This window comes from Microcaecilia unicolor, chromosome 12 (assembly GCF_901765095.1).
Source record: "Microcaecilia unicolor chromosome 12, aMicUni1.1, whole genome shotgun sequence".
In the NCBI taxonomy this organism is placed as follows: domain Eukaryota; kingdom Metazoa; phylum Chordata; class Amphibia; order Gymnophiona; family Siphonopidae; genus Microcaecilia; species Microcaecilia unicolor.
The window spans coordinates 22,578,382-22,602,077 of NC_044042.1; the positions used below are offsets into that span (position 1 = coordinate 22,578,382).

At 45.4% G+C, this 23,696-nt stretch overlaps 1 protein-coding gene across 2 annotated transcripts in view; it reads right to left on the minus strand.

Moving 5' to 3' along the window:
• Window positions 1–540: 540 nt before the first annotated feature.
• The window catches only part of PTPN7 (protein tyrosine phosphatase non-receptor type 7), a 63,511-nt gene continuing 40,355 nt past the window's right edge, over window positions 541–23,696 (minus strand). Inside the window, exons 6-11 of one of the 2 annotated variants that reach the window (XM_030221875.1) lie at window positions 22,584–22,660; window positions 15,148–15,285; window positions 11,347–11,457; window positions 10,831–10,988; window positions 5,389–5,502; window positions 541–2,432 (exon numbers count right to left, since the gene is read on the minus strand). In XM_030221875.1, the coding sequence (XP_030077735.1) occupies window positions 2,339–2,432; window positions 5,389–5,502; window positions 10,831–10,988; window positions 11,347–11,457; window positions 15,148–15,285; window positions 22,584–22,660 (692 nt within the window). In that variant the 3' untranslated portion in view covers window positions 541–2,338. Of the gene's footprint in view, window positions 2,433–5,388; window positions 5,503–10,830; window positions 11,031–11,346; window positions 11,458–15,147; window positions 15,286–22,583; window positions 22,661–23,696 lie in introns of both variants that reach the window. The other variant, XM_030221874.1, reaches the window with a different exon arrangement.

Below are 23,696 nucleotides of genomic sequence, written 5' to 3' on the forward strand. Positions count from 1 at the left end.
ATTTTTTTTTCATTTCGGAAGAGCGCGCACTATTGATGACACAGGAAAAACCCTGAAATTTGGGGGGTTTTTTCCCCTGTCATTTTATGTCTGAAAATTATTTGGGTCTGTTATGGTTCTTCCTGGGAAAGGGCAAAGTTGTTAATGATTTAAGCAGTGGCGTACCAAGGGGGGGGGGGGGGCGGTCCGCCCCGGGTGCACGCCGCCGGGGGGGTGCCGCGCGCCTGTCTGCTCTTTGTTTTCATGCTCCCTCTGCCCCGGAACAGGTTACTTCCTGTTCCGGGGCAGAGGGAGCATGAAAACGAAGAGCCGGCAGGCGCGCGGCACCCCCCCAACGGCGTGCACTCAAGGGGGGGGGTTTCGCCGGGGGATCGTGGTTTTTTTCGCCGGGGGGGGGGGCGTCGCGCTGTTCCGGGGGGGGGCGGGGTGCATCGGCGATCCACCCCGGGTGTCAACCCCCGTAGGAACGCCACTGGACTTAAGGTAAAAAGACCATGAAGGATAAAGTCATAGGCATATATTTCTGCATCCAAACTGCTTTTAATTTTGAAGAATTCAGCATTATTTTTAAAACATTATTTTAAATGCAACACCCTGCTCATGGAGGCAAACGGTTTGTTTTAGAAGCAGGCAAAAAGGTGGGTAAATGCAGCTTACGCTGTAAAGGCAAACACTGGAGCAAGTGATCTTTTCTGATGCAGAATAAGGACCCCCTCGAAATTACAGAAGTTTATATCCTCTGTGAAACCATTTGTGACCACGCGGTGATTAGCGTGTTTTAGTGAAGAATTTACAGCATGGCCATCATCTTTCAAGAAAGGAAGTCCCAGAGCTTTCCTAAATCAGCAGATCTTTATAGGGTTCAGGGCATTAAGGCACTCTGTTTCCACACTTACCGCTTTTCAGCTTCTAGATGTACTCCCACTTGATCACAAGAAACATTATGGGATACCGAGACTGACTGAAAAGAGCTAAAGGCATTGGTTCCCAGCTGGGCTCCATGTTGTTTGGACTGGCCGGCAGTCGTGTGGTTCTACCATTAGACCACCTGAGGCGGGGGCTTCAGGCGGCACTCTTGTGAGACGGCATCGCCCCCCAGCCCTTCCCTCACCAACCCCTCCCCTGAAATTACCTTTTTTTTTCTTGTTTCTTAAAAGAAGGCGGCAGCAGCGACTCCCATAGGCTGCCGCCAGTCTCAGCCCCTTCTCTCTACTGCGGGTGGCCCGCCTCCAAGGAAACAGGAAATTACATCAGAGATGCGGGCCCCCGCAGTACAGAGAAGGAGCTGGGCCCGGTGGCAGGGCAGCCTATGGGAATCACTGCCGTCTCCTTCTTTTGAAAACAAGAAAACAATAGAAAAGGTGATTTCAGGGAAGGGGGTTGGGGAGGGAAGGGCGGGGAGGTGATGGTGGAGAAGTGGGGGCAGCAGCTCATTTTCTGCCTCAGGCGGTAGATTGTCATGGGCCGCCCCTGAATAGAACTTATGTCCATAAATGCCATGGGGTGAAATGAAGACTGGCTCAGCAGGTTCAGATGACCCAGTGCCGTATAGAAGCATGGTAGTGCATTTTAAAATTTCTGGATACTCTCAAATGCTCTCCCACAGAGACTTTGGAGGACTCTTTCACTGTATATGATAAGCACCCTTGAGCAGCTTGTAATAGCATAAGATTAGAAAACCACAGTGAAAAATGATATCTGTGTGTCCTACTGACTCTTATGGCCATTGGAAAAAATGTTTAGATAACAACAATTCTAGGCTCCACTGCACCAGAAGTGGACGACTGTGTGATTCACTCAGCTGTCATTGTTGGTTGTACGTTTGAAAGATGTTTGCATGCAGCATTTTACATTCAACTTTTTAGTGGCAAGGAATTTATTTCCTTTCTCTCCTCTTAAAATGAAGGCAGAAGATCAAGGCAGCGCAAGTCAGGGCCGGGCCACTGGAGAGTGGGGCTTCCATTCTTCTCCCTCCTGGAGAAGGGTGCAGATGCAGGTAGATGGTCGTAAAGCAAATGGAGCACATTTCTCTTTGGCCCATATATCTGACACCCTAAAATTTGGTGCCTTAGACAGTTGGCTGTATTGTCTACTCATGTATGTCTTACATTCTGCCCACAATGCACTGCACTGTTCTCAGCAAATACTGCCCCTTGTGGGTCTACTAAGTCATAGCCAGTTGCAGACCGAAGAGAACCACTGAGAATGAGTCTTTATGGTCACTCAGTGTATAGATGGGGCAGTAGCTGGATAGTGGATCCAGCTGATAGAGATTCCACGACTGCTGATGCCTGATTAGATGAAGATCCATAAAGGGCAGCCATGATGGAGGAGGCCATTACAGGATCCCCTGCACGGAAAGCTCGGAGCTGTAGAGGGAGAGCGTGTGATGTATGAATTGGTACTGCTCACTTGTCTGGATCATCCCACCTCTGAAAGAGGAAAAGTACATTTGTAAGGCAGCATCCATGTAACTCACTACATTTATTAAGAGCTGCTATAGTGTGATCCAGTCCAGATTTTCCATGTGGAGCCCACTGTAGTCTGGGATTCATAGTCTTGTACAAATATCAGAGGGGGGGGGGGGGGGTCAATATTCAGGTGGCGATGAGCATTTTTTAAGTCTCCGCTGGTGATATTCCTGGGTATTCAATGCTGAGTCACGTCCGGGCACTGGCATTGAATATTCAGGTTCACGCGGCCGACTGTCTCTTATGTGATTAAGTGTGATATTTGGCACTTAACCACACCGCACAAAGACAGGCCTGAGATTTTTGTGATCCGATTTGACTGCTGAACTTAAGTAGTTAAGCGATGAATATCAGCAACTTAACTGCATAAGTGCCGACTCTGCCCACGGACCACCCGCAAAATAGCCAACTTTGAGTTCAGGAGTCTGTCATGATATACAGCAGCACTAACTGGTTTAGGGGCCCTTTTTACTAAAGGGTTGATGTGCAGAAACCCAGAACTACCGCCGGCCCAACGTGACCGCCGGCGATAGTTCCGTCTCATTCACACGCCATTTCTGGCGCTACGGAAATTTTTTCTGTAATTATTAGTGCAGCGCTAACCCGGTGGTAATCGGGCAGCGCCGCGCATTGCCAGGTTACCGCTGGGCTACCGTGGGAGCCCTTATCGTCACCTCAGTGGGTGGCAGTAAGGGCTCCTCCTGATGGCCATGTGGTAAATGCAATTTTACCGCATGGCCATGCCGATTTTCAGTCTGTTTTACCCGCTGCGGTAAAAAGGGCCCTGGCGCACGGCAAAAATGGCCGCCGCAGCTACCACAGGGTCCTTTTTACCGCAGCTTGATAACAGGGCCCCTAAGTGATGCCAGGAGTCGCTTCTGGCTGGTTAAATCGCTTTGAATTCGATTCCAGAATTTATTTTCTTTGTCTCCTTTCCTCCTGCCTCTTTCTCTGTTTCCTTATTTTACTGTCTCTCCCTCTTTGTTTTCTATTTTTGCATTAGTTTTTCTTGACCACAATTTGTTGACTGATTTCGATTTGAAATTTTTTTGCACTTAGTGATTTTGATTTTGATTTGAAATCTTTGTCAAAATGATTTTACCCAACACTGGGTAACCGGATGCCTATCCAGACAAAATTAGGACCTGACTTTATCTGGTTAGCTGTTCTAATAGCAGGTTAATATTGCCTCTATCTAGATAAGGTCACTGCAATGGCGTACCAAGGGGGGGGGGCGGTCCACCACGGGTGCACGCCGCTGGGGGGTGCTGCGGCGCGCGCCTGTCAGCTGAGTTCGCTAACTTCGCTGCAGCTCCCTCTGCCCCGGAACAGGTTACTTCCTGTTCCGGCCGGGGCAGAGGGAGCTGCAGCGAAGTTAGCGAACTCAGCTGACAGGCGCGCGCCGCGGCACCCCCCCCAGCGGCGTGCACCCGGGGGGGGGTGTCATTTCGCTGGGGGGGGGGGCGCATCGGCGATCCGCCCCGGGTGTCATGCTGGCTAGGTTCGCCACTGGGTCACTGCTCTATCTTGTAGGGGCAGGCTGACAGCGATCTGGGCCCTGGGTACCAAGAGCCACGGGCCCCTAATACCTATCAAAAATGATGAAACTAGATGAAAGCTAGGAGAGAGTAAACCCCCTACTGCTGTGGGCCTCCGGGCACTGCCCTATTGTCCTAATGGTCAGTTCGCCCCTGCTATCTTTGGGCACTATCCAGATATCGACAAGGAATATCTGGAATTTTTTTGGCTGCTGTGGCTGGCATTTAAAAGAAATCACCAACCATGGTGGCTGAATATCTACCTGTTTCTTATTTTTAACTTTCAGCGCAGATGGAACCAGGCCTGAGATCTGGTGTCATGACCCTTCCTTTGCAGCCACGTAGGAATTTTCCCCTTTTTATATCCCTCACAACACACTTTGGCCCAGTCAGAGGAAAATGCTCAAAGCCACACGCTGAAGCCACGCGCAGATGGGCACACAGCGCAACAGTAACACAAAAAACTAGTTCAGTGAAGCAAATGATATAAAAATTTTATGTGCAGTTAAATTCTGCTATTAAGCAGGAAGTGGAGGAAGGAACGTGCGCGACGTGCACAAAGGTTTTGTGGTAAGCGTAGCTGTTATGCGCATGCCCAGACAAAAACAGAAGTGTCGGTATACATCAGCGCTTTTTCTTCAGTGCCTCGATATGAGCCTCAAAAATATGACTAGCACAAGGAATTTTTCCACGGCTCATATTTAGGTGCAGAAGAACAGGTGTGGTGGGTATGTGCTTTTACTTCCTGTTTCAACTCTGACACGTACACATGCTTGTTCCTTCCTGTCTGTCTGTAAATGGAGATGAACTTTCAGCTGAAACGTTATGCTCCTAAATTTGGCTGAAAATAGTGCACAAATTTAGGAGGCTAACTTAGGAGCATAGATTTAGGAGCTCAGCATTTTCTGAATTTTGGGCCCACACAATTTCATTGTTTTCCTACATAAGAATAGCCATACTGGGTCAGACCAATGGTCCATCTAGCCCAGTATCCTGCTTCCAACAGTACCCGGCAGAATCCTAACACTGTGATAAATGAAGTGTCTTTAACAGATTCCATGTCTTGGAATTCTTTCCCCTGGTAGAAGAAACTTGTTGGACTCTGGAACTCGTTGCCGGGAAATGTAGTGACAGCAGATGGCCTTACAGAGTTTAAGGGGGGTTTGAACAGATTCCTGAGGGAAAAGTCCATTGAACATTATTAAATATTTTTTTTTTTTTTTTTGGGGGGGGGGGGGGGGTTGCCGGGTTCTTGAAGCCTGGATTGGCCACTGTCGGAGACAGGATGCTGGGCTTGATGGACCATTGGTCTTTTCCCAGTATGGCGGTGCTTATGTTCAGTCAGCATTTTTGATGACCTTCACCTCAGAAGCACCTACCTGTCTAAACGTAATTTGCATACTACGCCCATTATGTCCACCTGGCCTTTCGTCTTCAGCTCTTGGCATCCGATACTAGTAGCAATGAAGCAACCTGTCCGACCAATTCCTGCACTGAATGAAAACCAATATAGATAAATTGGAAGAGGTGTTCATTGTAAATAACAAAGGGGGTAAAATCCCACGATCACTGCCTTGCCCATCTGCCCCTTGCTCTTACAAGGCCAGAGCCCTGGGCTTCACCTCATCACAGCAAACCACCTTGCTTGGAGTCTCCTCCACTGTCTAATCTTGGGGGTCTTTTATTTAGGGCTTCCCAATCCTTTTCTGAGGATCCCAGAGCCAATCAGATTTTCAGGATGTCCACAATGAATGTTGCATGAGATAGGCACCTAATTCTTTAACCTCAAGCTCACAATGTTTTTATTTTTTTTAATTTTTGTTACATTTGTACCCCGCGCTTTTCCCACTCATGGCAGGCTCAATGCGGCTTGCATGGGGCAATGGAGGGTTAAGTGACTTGCTCAGAGTCACAAGGAGCTGCCTGTGCCTGAAGTGGGAATCGAACTCAGTTCCTCAGGACCAAAATCCACCACCCTAACCACTAGGCCACTTCTCCACTGTTGCTACTATTTGAGATTCTACATGGAATGTTGCTATTCCACTAGCAACATTCCATGTAGAATCTCCAACAGTAGCAACATTCCATGTAGAATCTCCAATAGTATCTATTTTATTTTTGTTACATTTGTACCCTGCGCTTTCCCACTCATGACAGGCTCAATGCGGCTTACATGGGGCAATGGAGGGTTAAGTGACTTGCCCAGAGTCACAAGGAGCTGCCTGTGCCTGAAGTGGAAATCGAACTCAGTTCCTCAGTTCCCCAGGACCAAAGTCCACCACCCTAACCACTAGGCCACTCCTCCATTAGCACGCAAAGTTGCACACGTAATTTAATAATTAGCTGCTAATTGGCATGAATTTTTATTTATTTTAACACCATTTATATTCCACAATTATCCAAAACGAATTGGTTCAATGCGGCTAACAAAAGCTTAAGATAATAACATATTCATTGGAGTTGTGGATCCTGTGTAGGAGGTGTGGTGTGTTTCGGGTGTGTGGTTCGGAAGATTCTTAGTTTAGGCTATGCAGGCTTGACTTCAGGGAGGAATTTTCTGATGAGAAAAGCCTTGAGATGTTTGCGAAATTCAAGACAGTTTGCCACGAGTCTTAGATTGTTTGGAAGTGAGTCCCATCATTTGGTGCCTATGTAAGAGAACCCAGTAGAGTAAACTAATTTGTATACTAGTTTCTGACAGTTTGGGAAGTGGAGGGTCAGGTAGTTTCGTGCATTTATGCTCGCGTTTTTTGGTGGTAGCAAGATTAAATCGCTCATATATTTCAGGGTGGTGACAAAGAGGATTCGATATATCATGGTGCATATCGTGAACATTATTCGGGCTCTGATGGGGAGCCAGTGTAAAGCTTGTATCAGTGGGCTGGCACTAACACCAATAATTGCTTTTAATTGGATTTAGTTGGTGTTAATTGGCACTGATTTGCAGTTATGCATGTAACTGCCTTTAGTTCTCTACACTGGGCCAGATTCTACATATGGTACCTGTAAAAACCATGTGGAACAAATTCCTGCTTAAGCGTATTCTATAAGCAGCACCTAGATTTAGGCGCGGTATATAGAATACGATTAGTTGATATCCCAGCACCTAGAACTATCCATTTACACCAAAGAAAATGTGACATAAATACCGGTGTGTAGATTTAGGCAGAGGGGCATATTCTATAATATTTCCCCACCTATAACCACTGCCCTTTTTGTCTATGGGCATTAGAATTTAGGTGCTCTGCGTTACACTTAGATTACACTTAGCAAGTTGTGTGGGTAAATTCTAGCTATTGCCAATTAGTTGATTCTAACTGAGCTTGTTTTGGATTTGGAAGAACAAGACGGCGATCATTAATAGAGTGGAAGAGTCGTATAGGGGAATATGGAATAGCAAAAGTTGACTTTACATCCCACTTAAACTACCTGCTTCAACAAGGTCTCTTCCCTAAGGAAAATGGCAACATCCTACTCACCCCAATACCAAAAGATCCTAAGAAAAAAAATCAAACGAAATCACTAACTACCACCCAGTAGCATCAATCCCACTGGTGGTCAAACTGATGGAAAGCATGGTAACCAAACAACTTACTGATTATATAAACAAATTCACAATATTACATGAATCACAATCAGGATTTCGCCCCTTCCATAGCACTGAAACAGTACTAATTACCTTCCTAGCCAAATTCAAGCAGGAAATAGCAACAGGCAAAAGTATACTTCTCCTCCAATTCGACATGTCCAGTGCGTTCGACATGGTAAACCATAAAATACTACTAAGACTCCTAGATTACTTCGGGATTGGCGGACACATACTTAGTTGGATCAAGGGTTTCCTAACCACTAGAATATATCAAGTGAAATCAAGCTCAAACATATCACCACCATGGAAAGCAGAATGCGGAGTACCTCAAGGATCACCACTAAAACTCAACACAGAAAAAACATACAGTCTCATCCTCTCATCCCAATACAATACGAACAAACCCACAAACATAAACACCCCAGATTATACCCTCCCTATCTGTCAGCCTGAAAATTCTCAGCATTACAATCGACCGTAACCTCACACTAGAGAACCAAGTGAAATCTACAACAAAACTAACCTGTTCAAAAAGGCATACCCTACCGACCCAACTTAAATGCCTGTACCCTGCAATACACCAAAGCTCGTAATGGACATATAATAACTCTTCCTTTCTACGATTCCCTAATGTGTCTGTACACACGAACCTTATTCTACCACAACATTACTGTATTTGTTCATACCAGAATTGGCGAACACCTTTACTATGTAAGCCACATTGAGCCTGCAAATAGGTGGGAAAATGTGGGATACAAATGTAACAAATAAAATAAATAAATAAATAGTCTGGTAGACCAATCCTATGTGCTTTGAAAGTGAGTGTAAGTAACTTGAAAAGGATGCGTTTGTCTACAGGTAACTAATGAAGTTCTTGAAACAAGGGAGAAACATGGTCGAATCTATTAGATTGTCTATTAGATTGTAATATTAGATTGTCTATTAGATTGTAAGCTCTTTGAGCAGGGACTGTCTCTCTTTGTTAAATTGTACAGCGCTGCGTAACCCTAGTAGCGCTCTAGAAATGTTAAGTAGTAGTAGTAGAATCTGCATGCGTGGCAAATAATTTTAGCAGCTTTATTTTGTACTAATCGTAGCCTTTTCAAGTTTACACAAGAAGAACCCAAGTAGATGATATTACAATAATCAAGCCGTGAAATTAGAAGAGACAAAATAAGAGAGTGGAAGGTGTCACTATCAAAGTATCTACGGACAGACCGTAGTTGACAGAGAATAAAATAGCCACGTCTAAAGTTAGGTGCATCATTGCAGATTTATGCACATGTAATTGCCGTTAGAGAATTTGTGCTTAGTGTATAGCAAACCAACACCTAACTTAATGTGACCTGTAGAGAATTACCTCCTAAATGTGAAGGCATTGGACACACAGCATATACAACTCTATCTCATGCATTTTCCTTGTAGATATCCTGAAAGCCCCCGACTGTGGGAATCCCAGAACAAATTTTGGGAAGCGCTTCTCTATGGGTTTCCTCCACAACTTAGCCTTAATGAAGTGACGTTCACTCTCATAGTTCTAATGAGAAAAGCATATTTTCAATTGTGATAGGTGAACTGGTTTGGATTCGACCAGATCAAGGATACCAAGAAGTGGGGAGCAGGAAATGAGGGTAAAAGGGGTGGGTTTCATGTTGCTGTTCTCTTTCCTTTCACCGCACCCTAACCATTCACTCCTGCATTTTTCTCCATCCTTCCCTTCAGTCCTCCTCCCTACTTCCTACACTTCTGTTCTTCCTTCTAGCAGGCCACTATTGGTTTTGGGATATATCTTGCTGGCTTTCTCCCTTTCACAGCAGTGGCCTGCTTTACCCCAGGCTTAGTAAAGGATATTTGGGAGGGGGGTGGTGGTGGTGGCTTTCCCATACTGCCTTGCAGTAGCAGAAAGAAGTAAGTGCATTCTGGCTGATTTATTGGAAAATGTATCTCTGCAATGAACTTACTGCCTTTTGGCTCTGAAATATTGGGGATCCTGACGGGTTCTGCAGAAGATTACAAACGGACACAACTTAATTTTTAGCATATCTGGGCCAGTGTTCTCTCTAAATTTTATTGCTCTATGTGCTCATGAAAAAACATTTTGGGCTGGATTCTACATAAGGTGTGATGAGTTGCTCGCATTAAATTGTGCACGCAGCCAATTTACGCACACTACTCAATTGAGTAACAAGCCAATTAGTCATGATAATTGGCTGAGAACAACCAATTATCATTACTAATTGTCAATAATTGGAATTTAAGCATGCTTCTTTTTAAGTGTATTCTAAAAAGAAGTGTATGTAAATTCCAACGTGCATAGTTGAAAAGGGGACATGGCCACAGGAGTGTACGTGACTCAGAGGTGTCAATCAAATTTATACGTGTTGTTATAGAATTCAGGGGACCGCGCGTACATTTAGGCATGGGCATTTACACCAGGGTTTTCAGTGGTGTAAATAGCCACGCCTAAATTTAGGTGTGTTCCCCCGACCTATGTGCTATTCTATAAACCGCGCTATTCTCACACATCTATATTTTGGATGCCATGTACAGAATCCAGCGTTTTGTGCGCAAGCTTTCAGCCTTGACTCAATATGTGCAGTATAGCCTCTATTCGCAATAAAAAAAAAGCCAGCAAAAACTTTGTGGCCACAGTTCCTAGGTATGTGTGCCCCCTTTCTGACCCGTGTGCATGTGCACACTTTAGCAGGAACATTGATGTAAACTTACTTCCTTCTGCCACTGGAGGGCAGCATGGCCCAGTCAGGCCTGCATATGTGTGACTATTCTCAATTCTAAGGATGCATATTCCTGTCCCATGTGGTTTCATTTTGTTTTAACCAAAATGATAGGGAGAAATCTGAGATCTGGGATTTTATCCTGTGTCCGCAATAGTGTGCTCTGTTTATGAAAAGGCATTTGGATGTTCTGAATTAATTGGAGCCGCTGCAGACAGTGTGTAGTCATATTAATGTACAGGTCATTACAGTAGTCTAGTCGTGAAGTTCATGGCCTAGACCACTGTATTTTCACAATTGCAATACAAGCAAATTCAAATTTTCCCAGACTCAGATTGGGCTGAAGGAAATGTATCCGTGCCAAACTTCTTTTAAAGCAAGAAAGGGAACAAGTCCAATTAAAGTACACTGAGAAACCAGGCCACTGGAAGGCAACATGGGCTACATGACCACACAGGCAAGAATAGAAATGGTCTCCAGTCTGCCTACCGACTTACCTACAGTGAACAATCACTGGCCCTTTGCTAGTGGCCTCCTTCCTCCTCTCTTCCACTTCTGCCGTCAGTCGCAGCAGTGGCTTGGCAGACTCTGGAGTCTGGTGATCAGGCCATGAGGAGTACAAGAAATGCTTCACCTGTCTCTCTTCACCTTCAGCCTTTGGTAAAAACGAGAGCGACAGGAACAATGAGATGAGATTCTGCAAGGACAGGAAAAGTAACTGATACCCTAGGAAAATAATATGTTACTATGTTTTCCCATCCTTTCTCTAGCATTTTGTACTACAAGAGTGGCCAGACACGCAATCCTTCCTTCAGGTGATCAGATGGCTTTACGAAATAAGGGACGGGGTTGAGCCAGCTCTGGTTTTAACAGCCTCCCCCCTCCCCACACACACACACACAACTATGGAATTATATCTCTTTCTGATCTCAAAGCACCAGTCTCTTATCACAGGGAACTGTCTGGTCCCCTTTCTGTCCCTTCACTGCTTGTGCTCCTCAAGATTCCTTTACCTGGATGGTGAGATCCCTGACAGTGTATTCTACACACTCTCTCGTGTCCTGCACATAGATTTTGAACTGCCCATAGTTCCCTTCTCCATCAGGCCAGTAGTGGACACATTTCTGAAAGCAAGAGACAAATAAACATCATTGAACTGGAGTGACACAGGACTCAGACAAGACACCAGACCACAGTAAGAACATAAGAGGATCCATGCTGAGTCAGGCTAAAGTTCATCGATCCCAGCATCCTGTCTTTGGTGGTGGCCAGCCTGGGTCACAGTGCCCAGCAGATCCAAAAATGTAGATTAATTTCTTCAAGTTCCTTTCCAGGGATAAGCAATGGCTTTCAAAAGTCTATGTGGCTAATGATGGTTTATGGATTTTTCCTCCAGAAACTTGTCCAGGGAATCATCAATTCGTAAGAATAAGAATATCATATTTTGGAGGCCTGGCGTTTAGAATTTTGACATAGCTGTTTTAGAGCCAAACTTTGCAAGATGTCCTATTATGTATGAGTTTTAATGTTTTCCTCACAAGTCTGAAGGGTAGGTTTAAGTTAAATAATAAATGAAAGCAGAAATAAACCAATTGACCCATTTAGTCTGGAATATCCCAATATGGATATTCTGGTCTACAAGTCTAAGGATACATCCCTGCTGCCAGCCATAGAAATTTGACTGTCTGTATGATATTGCAGTTTTTCCAAGTCAGTCTCGCTGTCTTCATCATTGAGTACACGAACATGGAAGGTCCTGTGGTTTTGATCAGTCTCAACAGCTATAAAAAATAAGTTAACTCTTTACCAAACATCCAGCCTCTTAGGTCCTCGTGACCTTCCTGGGCAGTACTCAGCCACCTGCTGGTACCAACCCAGTTGGTTTTTGGACAGTTGCAGCCTACTGGATCTAAGTGGTTGTTCTGTGTGTTATGGCATCATTTTAAATCATAGGCATAATACCGTGTTTCCCCGAATATAAGACACTGTCTTATATTAATTTTTGCGCCCAAAAAGGCGCTAGGTCTTATTTCCAGGGGATGTCTTAGTATTTCGGGGAAACACGGTTGGCTCGCCCACCTTCCCTCCGTCGCTCCTGCAACTACCGGTAACCCCCCACCCGAGGTCGCCCCCCCCCACCCTAGATGGCGCTCCCACCCAAAGTCGCCGGACCCCACCCCCCTCCGTCGCTCCGAAACTAACCTGAACTTAAGCCTCCTTTCACTTTCCTTCCAGTTCACAGGAGCAGCAGGGCAGGCCTCTCCTTCCTTCCGTGCCCCACCCTCGCCTGACGTTACGTTACGTCAGGCGAGGGCGGGACACGGAAGGAAGGAGTGGCCTGCCCTCCTGCTGCTGCTGCTTGCTGCGAACTGGAAGGAAAGTGAAAGAAGGCTTAAGTTCAGGTTAGTTTCGGAGCGACGGAGGGGGGTGGGGTCCAGCGACTTCGGGTGGGAGTGCCATCTCGGGTGGGGGTTAGTTTCGGAGTGACGGAGGGGGGGCCCGGCGATCTCGGGTGGGGGGGGGCGACCCTACTTACCGGTAAAAGAAAAACTTTGCTAGGCCTTACTTTCGGGGGAGGCCTTATATTTTCCAAGGGCACCAAAAACCTCGGTAGGTCTTATTTTATGGGGATGCCCTATTTTCAGGGAAACACGGTATATAGAATATAATCTTGCTCCAGATACATAAAGCTTTCACATAATCACTGTGCAGAAAGCTCCACCAAGTACCTAGGTAAATTAAAGTAATACCAATGGTTCTTTTGCCCTCTCTTTTATGGATAAACACATGCTGTTCAAGGACCAGAATTTGTTGGCAGGCCTTCCGCTTTGCATGTGTATTTCTGGCATGCTAAGACTATAAATCAGGGTTTCCCAATTCTGTCCTGAGGACTCAACAGCCAGTCTGCTGGTCATGATATCTACAATGAATATGCATGAGAGATTTGCATCAGTGCTTCTCGACCTTCTCCTGGAGGTGCACCTAGCCAGCTGGGTTTTCAGCATTACCGCAATGAATATGTTTGAGATAAATTTGCATACACTGGACACCCTGGCTGGCTAAGTGTGCATCCAGGAGATGGCTGAGAAGCACTGATCTAACACAGTGGAGGAGTGGCCTAGTGGTTAGGGTGGTGGACTTTGGTCCTGAGGAACGTATGTGCAGGACGTCAGACTCACAGAAGCAGAAGCCTGCGCGGCCACATTGGTGATCTGCAAGGGCCGACTTCTAAATGGAATGTTGCAAGGGCTGACTTCTACATGGAATGTTGCTAGTGGAATAGCAACATTCCATGTAGAATCTCAAATAGTAGCAACAGTGGAGGAGTGGCCTAGTGGTTAGGGTGGTGGACTTTGGTCCTGAGGAACTGAGTTCGATTCCCACTTCAGGCACAGGCAGCTCCTTGTGACTCTGGGCAAGTCACTTAACCCTCCATTGCCCCATGTAAGCCGCATTGAGCCTGCCATGAGTAGGAAAGCACGGGGTACAAATGTAACAAAAATAAATAAAATAAACACATGCAAATCTCTCATGCATATTCATTATCATTTAGCAAAAAGTTAATTTACTGCCTTTTGTGTGGGAGCAAATCAAGGCAAAGAACAATAAAGAGAAAGGGACTTGATATACTGCTTTTCTGTGGTTTTTGCAACTACATTCAAAGTGGTTTACACATTATATACACAAGTACTTATTGGTACATGGGGCAATGGAGGGTTAAGTGACTTGCCCAGAGTCACAAGGAGCTGCAATGGGAATCAAACCCCAATCCCCCAGGATCAAAGTCTGCTGCACTAACCACTAGGCTGGTCCTCAAATGTGGAAAGAGAAAAAGAATTCCATTACATTAATTGGACAGAATCAGCTAGCCTATAGTAAACAACTTGGTCCAGTGCTCCAGGGCTCAGGATGCCCCAAAGGTTTGGACAAAAAGATGTTTTTCAATGCTGACTTAAATTTAACATGGGAAGGTTCTATTTGAAGAGATAGAGGAAAGGTATTTCATAGTGTGGACGCAAGAAAGAAGAATTCTCTGACAAAGCCTGTGGAATCCTTGGCACAGGTTTAGGAAGCCTGATGTAAGGCCAAATAAAAATCCGTACTTGTCCAGTATTAGAAATAATAACTTTGTATTGTGTGATCAAAGGACCGACCCACTTCCAAGGTACCCCACTGCTTCCAAGGACTTGTAGTTTCCAGTGTTCCATTGCAAGTCTATAGATTCACCTCGAAATTCTATATATCGTGCCTTAATTTCCATGCGGAAATCGAAGGATGTTCTATAACTATGCACATAACTTAATTGGTTAACTAGCTAATCAGTGCTGTCAGTTAGATGTGAACAAGCAATTATCAGCACCAATTGGCATTAATTGAGATTTATGCGCACAGCTCGCAAAGTGTATTCTGTAATATGGTGCGCTTAAATTCTAAGTCACAGAGTTGAAAAGGGGGCGTGGCCATAGGTGGGGCATGGGCATTTCTAAAATCTATGTGCATTGTTACAGACTACACCCACTCTGCGCCTAATTTAGGTGTTGGGATTTACGCCAAATAAAACATGGCCTAAATGGACATGACCAAATTTGGTCACGTGGAGAGGCACTCTGCATAATTCTATATACCGCACGGAAATTTAAGCCTATTCTATCAAATTTAGGCATACTTTAGAGAATACGCATAGGGGTATTTTTTTTCCCGTGCGGATTTTTCAGGCGCCATATATAGAATCCAGCCCTCAGTGTGCAGAAAACCAGGACTGGTTTAGCTTCTCCCTCATGACATGGAGTTACCTGGCTATTCTAAATATGTACCTCTTTTCCTTCTTTCAGCTTGGTGATCATGACAATAACGGGAGCTTGCTCCTGCCACACCATCTGCCAGAAGTCGATCACCGTGTTCAGCATGGGTCCTTGTGTAGCAATGAAAGCTTTCTCCTGTTCTGCATAACCCTAGGAGATAAGAAAGGTGAAGGTTAGAGCTGAGGGGGCCTTGCTTTTGAAAGCTCCTGCCATGTCTCAGTAGATGTGGCACTGCAATGCCCGTCCTGGTAAATCAGTAAGCACCTCCTCTGAATCGCTGCTGCCAATGCTCAGTCCTTTGACAATGATCTTACAATTTTTAGGGCACATATTAGGAAGTCAAACATGCGTGGGATAAACACAAAGGAATCCTGTTTAGAAGGAATGGTTCCACAGAATCTTTGCGGAGATTGGGTGGCAACACCGGTAACTAGGAAGCAAACCCAGTGCTGGGCAGACTTCTACGGTCTGTGCCTTGATCGTGACTGAATAGATAGGAATGGGCTGGAGTGTAAATTTTAAGGGGCTTCGACGTTATCTTCAGAACTTTTAGTACAAGAACAGTGCTGGGCAGACTTCTACGGTCTGTGCCCTGAGAATGGCAAGGACAAATCAAACTCGGATATATATATAAAGTATCGCATACCATGTAAAATAAGTTTATCTTGTTGGGCAGACTGGATGGACCATTCAGGTCTGTATCTGCCATCATTTACTATGTTACATAGGAGCTGATATTCAAAATGATTTAGCTGGCCACTGACCAGTTAAGTTGCTTGGTCTGGGCTAGAAACTTAACCGGCTAATTGCCACTGAATATCATGGTTAGCACTGAACACAAAGCCGACTATCTTGGGGATGTTCTGGGGAGGGGGGGGGGGGGCAGAGTCAGCACTTGGCCACTTAAGTTTTGATATTCACCACTTAAGCGGCCAGGATTGGCTCATAAATGGGACTACATAAATGTCTGTCCTATCTTTACGTGCTTCCCCATAGCCGCTTAAGTCTGAATATCAACTTAAATGGCTATCAGGCTTATTTTCGAAAGAGAAGGACGCCCATCTTTCGACACAAATCGGGAGATGGGCGCCCTTCTACCAAGGTCGCCCAAATCGGCATAATCGAAAGCTGAGGATTTGGGGGGGACACCGGTGCCGGAAAGAATATTTGAAGCGGGGGAGTCGGAGAAACTAAACAAATTCTCTGTAACCTTGGAGGATGTAATGGGTCAGTTCAGCAAGCTGAAGAGTAGTAAATCACCGGGACCTGATGGTATTCATCCCAGAGTATTAATAGAACTAAAAAATGAACTTGCGGAGCTACTGTTAGAAATATGCAATCTGTCCCTAAAATCGAGTGTAATACCGGAAGACTGGAGGGTAGCCAATGTTACTCCGATTTTTAAGAAAGGTTCCAGAGGAGATCCGGGAAATTATAGACCGGTGAGTCTGACGTCGGTGCCGGGCAAGATGGTGGAGGCTATTATTAAGAATAAAATTGCAGAGCATATACAAAAACATGGACTGATGAGACAAAGTCAGCACGGATTTAGTGAAGGGAAGTCTTGCCTCACCAATCTAATGCATTTTTTTGAGGGGGTAAGCAAACATGTGGACAATGGGGAGCCGGTTGATATTGTATATCTGGATTTTCAGAAGGCGTTTGACAAAGTGCCGCACGAAAGACTCCTGAAGAAATTGCAGAGTCATGGAATCGGAGGTAGGGTATTATTATGGATTAAGAACTGGTTGAAAGATAGGAAGCAGAGAGTAGGATTGCGTGGCCAGTATTCTCAGTGGAGGAGGGTAGTTAGTGGGGTCCCGCAGGGGTCTGTGCTGGGTCCGTTGCTTTTTAATGTATTTATAAATGACCTAGAGATGGGAATAACTAGTGAGGTAATTAAATTCGCCGATGACACAAAATTATTCAGGGTCGTCAAGTCGCAGGAGGAATGTGAACGATTACAGGAGGACCTTGCGAGACTGGGAGAATGGGCGTGCAAGTGGCAGATGAAGTTCAATATTGACAAGTGCAAAGTGATGCATGTGGGTAAGAGGAACCCGAATTATAGCTACGTCTTGCAAGGTTCCGCGTTAGGAGTTACGGATCAAGAAAGGGATCTGGGTGTCGTCGTCGATGATACGCTGAAACCTTCTGCTCAGTGTGCTGCTGCGGCTAGGAAAGCGAATAGAATGTTGGGTGTTATTAGGAAGGGTATGGAGTCCAGGTGTGCGGATGTTATAATGCCGTTGTATCGCTCCATGGTGCGACCGCACCTGGAGTATTGTGTTCAGTACTGGTCTCCGTATCTCAAAAAAGATATAGTAGAATTGGAAAAGGTACAGCGAAGGGCGACGAAAATGATAGTGGGGATGGGACGACTTTCCTATGAAGAGAGGCTGAGAAGGCTAGGGCTTTTCAGCTTGGAGAAGAGACGGCTGAGGGGAGATATGATAGAAGTGTATAAAATAATGAGTGGAATGGATCGGGTGGATGTGAAGCGACTGTTCACGCTATCCAAAAATACTAGGACTAGAGGGCATGAGTTGAAGCTACAGTGTGGTAAATTTAAAACGAATCGGAGAAAATTTTTCTTCACCCAACGTGTAATTAGACTCTGGAATTCATTGCCGGAGAACGTGGTACGGGCGGTTAGCTTGACGGAGTTTAAAAAGGGGTTAGATAGATTCCTAAAGGACAAGTCCATAGACCGCTATTAAATGGACTTGGAAAAATTCCGCATTTTTAGGTATAACTTGTCTGGAATGTTTTTACGTTTGGGGAGCGTGCCAGGTGCCCTTGACCTGGATTGGCCACTGTCGGTGACAGGATGCTGGGCTAGATGGACCTTTGGTCTTTCCCAGTATGGCACTACTTATGTACTTATGTACTTATGATTTTGTGCGTCCCCAACTGCTTTCCATCGCGGGGATGACCAAAGTTCCCGAGGGCATGTTGGAGGCATAGCAAAGGCGGGTCTTGGGCGTGCCTAACACATGAGCGTCCTCGACCCATAATTGAAAAAAAAAGGGCATCCCTGACGAGTACTTGGACGACTTTACTTGGTCCTTTTTTCTTACGACCAAGCCACGAAAAGGTGCCTGAACTGACCAGATGACTACCGGAGGGAATCGGGGATGACCTCCCCTTACTCCCCCCAGTGGTCACTAACCCCCTCCTACCCTCAAAAAATGTTTTTTAAATATTTTTCCAGCCTCTATGCCAGCCTCAAATATCATACCCAGTTCCATGACAGCAGTATGCAGGTGTCAGACTTGTGAGTTCTTGTAACAAGTAGAGCGCTGCTGAGCCCGGTACTCGGACAAGGTTCTGCTTGGCAGCTGGACAACCCCGGGTTTCACCTGCGCTGATTGCCGTTCCCCTGAGGTTGAACCCTTAGGTGCGGGCGGCCTGCAGGACTTACAAGACGGAGCTGGAAACGGGGTGGTGAACGTATCGGACAGGCAGGCAGCAGGCAAGAGAGTGATCCAGGTACAGGCAATGTCAATAGACAAATAACAGGCAAGAGAGTAATCCAGGCACAGGTAAAGTCAGTAGACAGGCAGCAGGTCAAGAGAGTAATCCAGGTACAGGCAAAGTCAGTAGGCAGGCAGCAGGCAAGAGAGTAATCCAGGCAGCAGGCAAGAGAGTAATTCAGGTACAGGCAAAGTCAGCAACGAGGAACAAGTAGATAAGAAGCAAACTACAGAGCAAGTAACACCTACCAAAGTAGAAGCCGAAGCATGAAGTCCAGGAAGAGCTCAGCTGATAAAGTGCTGGTGTCTGACATCAGCAGGAACCAGCAGGGAGAAGGAGCACAGCCATAGGACAAGAGCAGGGGAAGGAGGAACCAGAAGACCAATAGGAGAGAAGCAAGGGAAGCCAGGCAGAGAGAGAGATGACTCAGGTGCGTGGAAGCAAAGCAATCAAGGAGCCTAGAAGCCAGGCAGAGAGAGAGCAGAGCCAGGTGAATGGAAGCAAAGCAATCAAGGAGCCTGCAGCCAGAGAAGAACTACACACACATGGCTCAGGGCTGTGCCAGTCAAGTGTGCGTGTCGACGGGACCCTGCGCAGCAAGATGATGCCGCTTGCGTTGAGGTAGGGGATATGACAGTGGGTTCCTGGAGCAGTTTTAGTGGGTGCAGTGCATGTCAGGCAGGTGGACCCAGGCCCATCCCCCCCTACCTGTTACACTTGTGGTGGTAAATGTGAGCCCTCCAAAACCCACCAGAAACCCACTGTACCCACATGTAGGTGCCCCCCTTCACCTGTAAGGGCTATGGTAGTGGTGTACAGTAGTGGGTAGTGGGTTTTGGGGGGCTCAGCACACAAGGTAACGGAGCTATGCACCTGGGAGCAATTTGTGAAGTCCACTGCAGTGCCCCCTAGAGTGCCCGGTTGGTGTCCTGGCATGTCAGGGGACCAGTGCACTACAAATGCTGGCTCCTCCCACGTCCAAATGGCTTGCATTTGAACATTTTTGACATGGACATCTTTGGTTTCAAAAATCACTGAAAGTCAGAAACGTCCATGTCTAGGGACGTTCAAATCTAGGGACATCCAAATTTTGGATTTCGCCGTTTTGCAAGGACGTCCAAATCACAGCTTGGACGTCCCTTTCGAAAATGCCCCTCCATGATTCTCTGTCTTTTGTTTACTCCATGGTACCCCAGGACTTGTAGTTCTGATGTCCCTATTGACTCTCTTAAGGAAATCCAGATTTTCCTTTACTGAAAGATCTGGAGTCCCTGAACCAATACTTTTTTTTTTAAAAGGAAAATCGCCAATGATAAGACAAGTAAAGGCAATTTTACAGCTCTAAGACCTGAATGCTGATGGACGACCTACTAACCTGTTCCTAACAAACACAGGGGCCCTTTCCCGCTCACTAAGCTCAAATTCAATGTGACGCTTTTCAGGCCATTTTAAAATATATTTTTTATTGCTGGTCACGTGCTGTTGTCATTAGTGCGGGTTAATTAAGGCGAGAGCGCTTACTGCCGTCAACCTGGGAGGTATTAAGTGGTCCTGTGTTAACTCCATGTTAAAAAGTTATCTTTCGCACCCGTTCCCCACCCATGACACGTCCTCTCAAAAATACTTTTTTAAAATAGCTAACGTGTGGGTTAGCGCACACTGACAGGCAAACTACTGCAAAGCACTTTAATGCATTTTGCGGTAAGCCTTTTTCCCTCATTATGCATGTGTTAGCACTTTAGGGACCTGTTTACTAAGCTGTGCTATAGGCGTGCTAAAAATGAGCACATGCTAACGCTAGAGACAACCATAGGAATATATGGGCGTCTCTAGCATTTAGTGTGAGCTAATTTTAGCACATGCTAAAAATGCTAGCACACCTTAGTAAACAGGGCCCTTAATGTAACGTGGTAACATAGTAAGTGACGGCAGAAAAAGACCTGCACGGTCGATCCAGTCTGTCCAACAAGATAAACTCATATGTGCTACTTTTTGTGCATACCTGACCTTGATTTGTATCTGCCATTTTCAGGGCACAGACCGTAGAAGTCTGACCAGCACTAGCCCTGCCTCCCAACCACTAGCCCCGCCTCCTTACCACCGGTGCTGCCAATCTCTGCTAAAGAACCCAACCTGAACACCTGAGAAACAAAGATGGGAGACTCAGGGTTGGGGGGCCCCCTTCTGTTTTATTTATTTATTTTGCTGACTGTATCGCATTTAATTAGGTTCATTGTTCTCACGGGGATTAAATCCTAAATCATTCAGGGCTCCTTTTACTCAGCAACGGTAAGCCCAACGCAGGCTTACCGCTTGCTATACAGGAAGTACCGCCGGGCTACCGCAGTAGCCCAGCAGTACTTCCCATTCCTAGTGTGCCGGCTGTCATTTCTGGCACTACAAAAATGTATTTATTTTTGTAGCGCCGGAGTGTACCCAGCAGTAATCGGGCAGTGCCATGTGCTGCCCGGTTACAGCCGGGTTAATATGGGAGCCCTTACTGCCACCTCAATGGGTGGCAGTAAGGGCTCATCCCCAAAATGGCCAAGCGGCAAGTGCTTTACTTGCCGCATGGCCATTTCCTGTCAGAAAGCGAGACTTCCCTTTTACCAGCTGCGGTAAAAGGGGGCCTCGGCACTCATGTAAAACAGGTGCCAACACCAGCGCCAGCCCCCTTCTGCCGCAGCTTGGTAAAAGGGGCCCTCGGACTCTTGCTCCCATATATGAGTTTATCTCTTGAATCTGCACTTCTGGTGCAGACTGAGAATAAATGACATCTCTCACCCAGGAAACAACTAAAATCCTGCAGTTCTGATCCTTCATGTCACTTCCTCCACAGAACTGCATTATATTTATAATTTTGCAATTTTCAACTTTTTATTTTGTTGCAGGATTTTTTTTTCTTGTGTGCAGTTTTACTTTGGGGACTCTGAGGTCACTATGGTATCCGATTGTCCCCTTTAAATTAAGAATGCAGCTCATAGTAGCATATTAGTCCAATGTTACCCATGTTCTTATGTAATTACTAATTGTATCTTTTATTCTGGTATGGAGGAGTGGCCTAGTGGTTAGGGTGGTGGACTTTGGTCCTGGGGAACTGAGGAACTGAGTTCGATTCCCTGCACAGTCAGCTCCTTGTGACTTTGGGCAAGTCACTTAACCCTCCATTGCCCCATGTAAGCCGCATTGAGCCTGCCATGAGTGGGAAAGTGCGGGGTACAAATGTAACAAAAAAATAACTAGTTGCTGGCTAGGAGAAGGGGGTTTTGGATATATGGCAGAAGTGTTCACCTGCGGAGAAAACAGAGAAGGGGTGGGGAAAATAGGCTCTATTCAAACAATGGGGGAGACGTATGGATTAGTTAAAACAATGATATTTATTGTGAAAAGGTGACTCAACACAGTCGTGTTTCGGCGCCGTAGCGCCTTCCTCAGGAGTCTTCCGGAAGTGTTTCAGTCTTTAAGGTGATTGGCACACTGGGAAAAAAACACTAAGGAATACACAATCCACACTCAGGAAGATAATAGCATAAAGGAATGCACAGTTTTTGGACGTGCAAATATTCTCGAGATTTTTGCATCGCCACTCGCTCGCTCTTAAGGAGGAACTGTGCATTCCTTTATGCTATTATCTTCCTGAGTGTTATCCATCTAATCACTGAATACTCCTTTGGAAGAAAGGATTGTGTATTCCTTAGTGTTTTTTTCCCAGTGTGCCAATCACCTTAAAGACTGAAACACTTCCGGAAGACTCCTGAGGAAGGCGCTACGGCGCCGAAACACGACTGTGTTGAGTCACCTATTCACAATAAATATCATTGTTTTAACTAATCCGTACGTCTCCCCCATTGTTTGAATAGAGCCTATTTTCCCCACCCCTTCTCTGTTTTCTCCCTTTTGTCCTGTGGGGAACAAGTGCACCTCCACACTCCGTGTGGTTTTTCTTTGAGAAGTGTTCACCTGTAACATACCCTGATGTAGTTTGCATTGATGTAATTGCTGTCATCTTGGCTTTCAGCTCTGCTGAGGCACACGCGGGTCTGGGGATCTTTAGAATACACAGAGAGAGGTATTAGCTTCATGTGTTTCTTCGTTAGTCATAATTACACAGTTGTGTCACTTAGGACAAGACTCAAAAGTTTAGCACCCATGAGTGGAGACTGGAGAGCATGATGATGCCAGTCTACAGTTCAAAAGCAAACAGGAAGAAGCTGGTTTGTTTAATGCCTTCAAAAGTCGACACCCTAAAATTTGCTCACGTCTGGCATCACCTTGAGATCATGAAACAGGTGCAAGATAAGGGGAGATGAAACCTGTGAATTTCAATTGATATGCTCTTAACTTTGAACCATTGAAGTACTCTGCTACATATTCCCATGTTGTCAAGTATTCTCACTAACATATCATGGTCTACCACGCCAAAGGCACTGGACATATCAAATTGTAGGATACAAATTTTTCTGCCTCTACTAATTTCTCTCCTAAAATTAGATATTAAAGTTGTTAAGACTGTCTGAGTGCTGAAACCAGATTGTGTCCCAAAGACTGAGTTGAGAGAACCCCTATTCTATAAGTTGTCAGCTCCACTTAAGCCAGTGGCTCTCAACCCAGCCCTTGGGACACACCCAATCAGTTGGGTTTTCAGGATATCCGTAATGAATATGTAGGAGATAGACTGCATACAAATGAGGTGTCTCATGTATATTCATTATGCATATCCTGAAAATCCTTTCTGTGGTACAACCAAAGTGGTTCACATATATTTTACTCACTATAATAAACTTGGGTTCAAAATAATTTATCTTTTTTTATATATGCACTTTAAAATGCTATAAATATTATAAAGTGTTTTAAATGTGCTCCGACCATCCCGCTTACACCCATTATATCCCCAAGAGGAATATGTGGTGGTGTCACAATGGAACCATCATTGCACATACGATGTTCCACCTCCTAATATTTGTGTATGTACATACAGCTGAGCCCAAGTAGATCTTTATCACCAGTGTACGCATATATTTATAATAAATATGTAAAGGTCGTGAACTACTCACATTAAATACTGTTAGGCTTCCATTATGGTG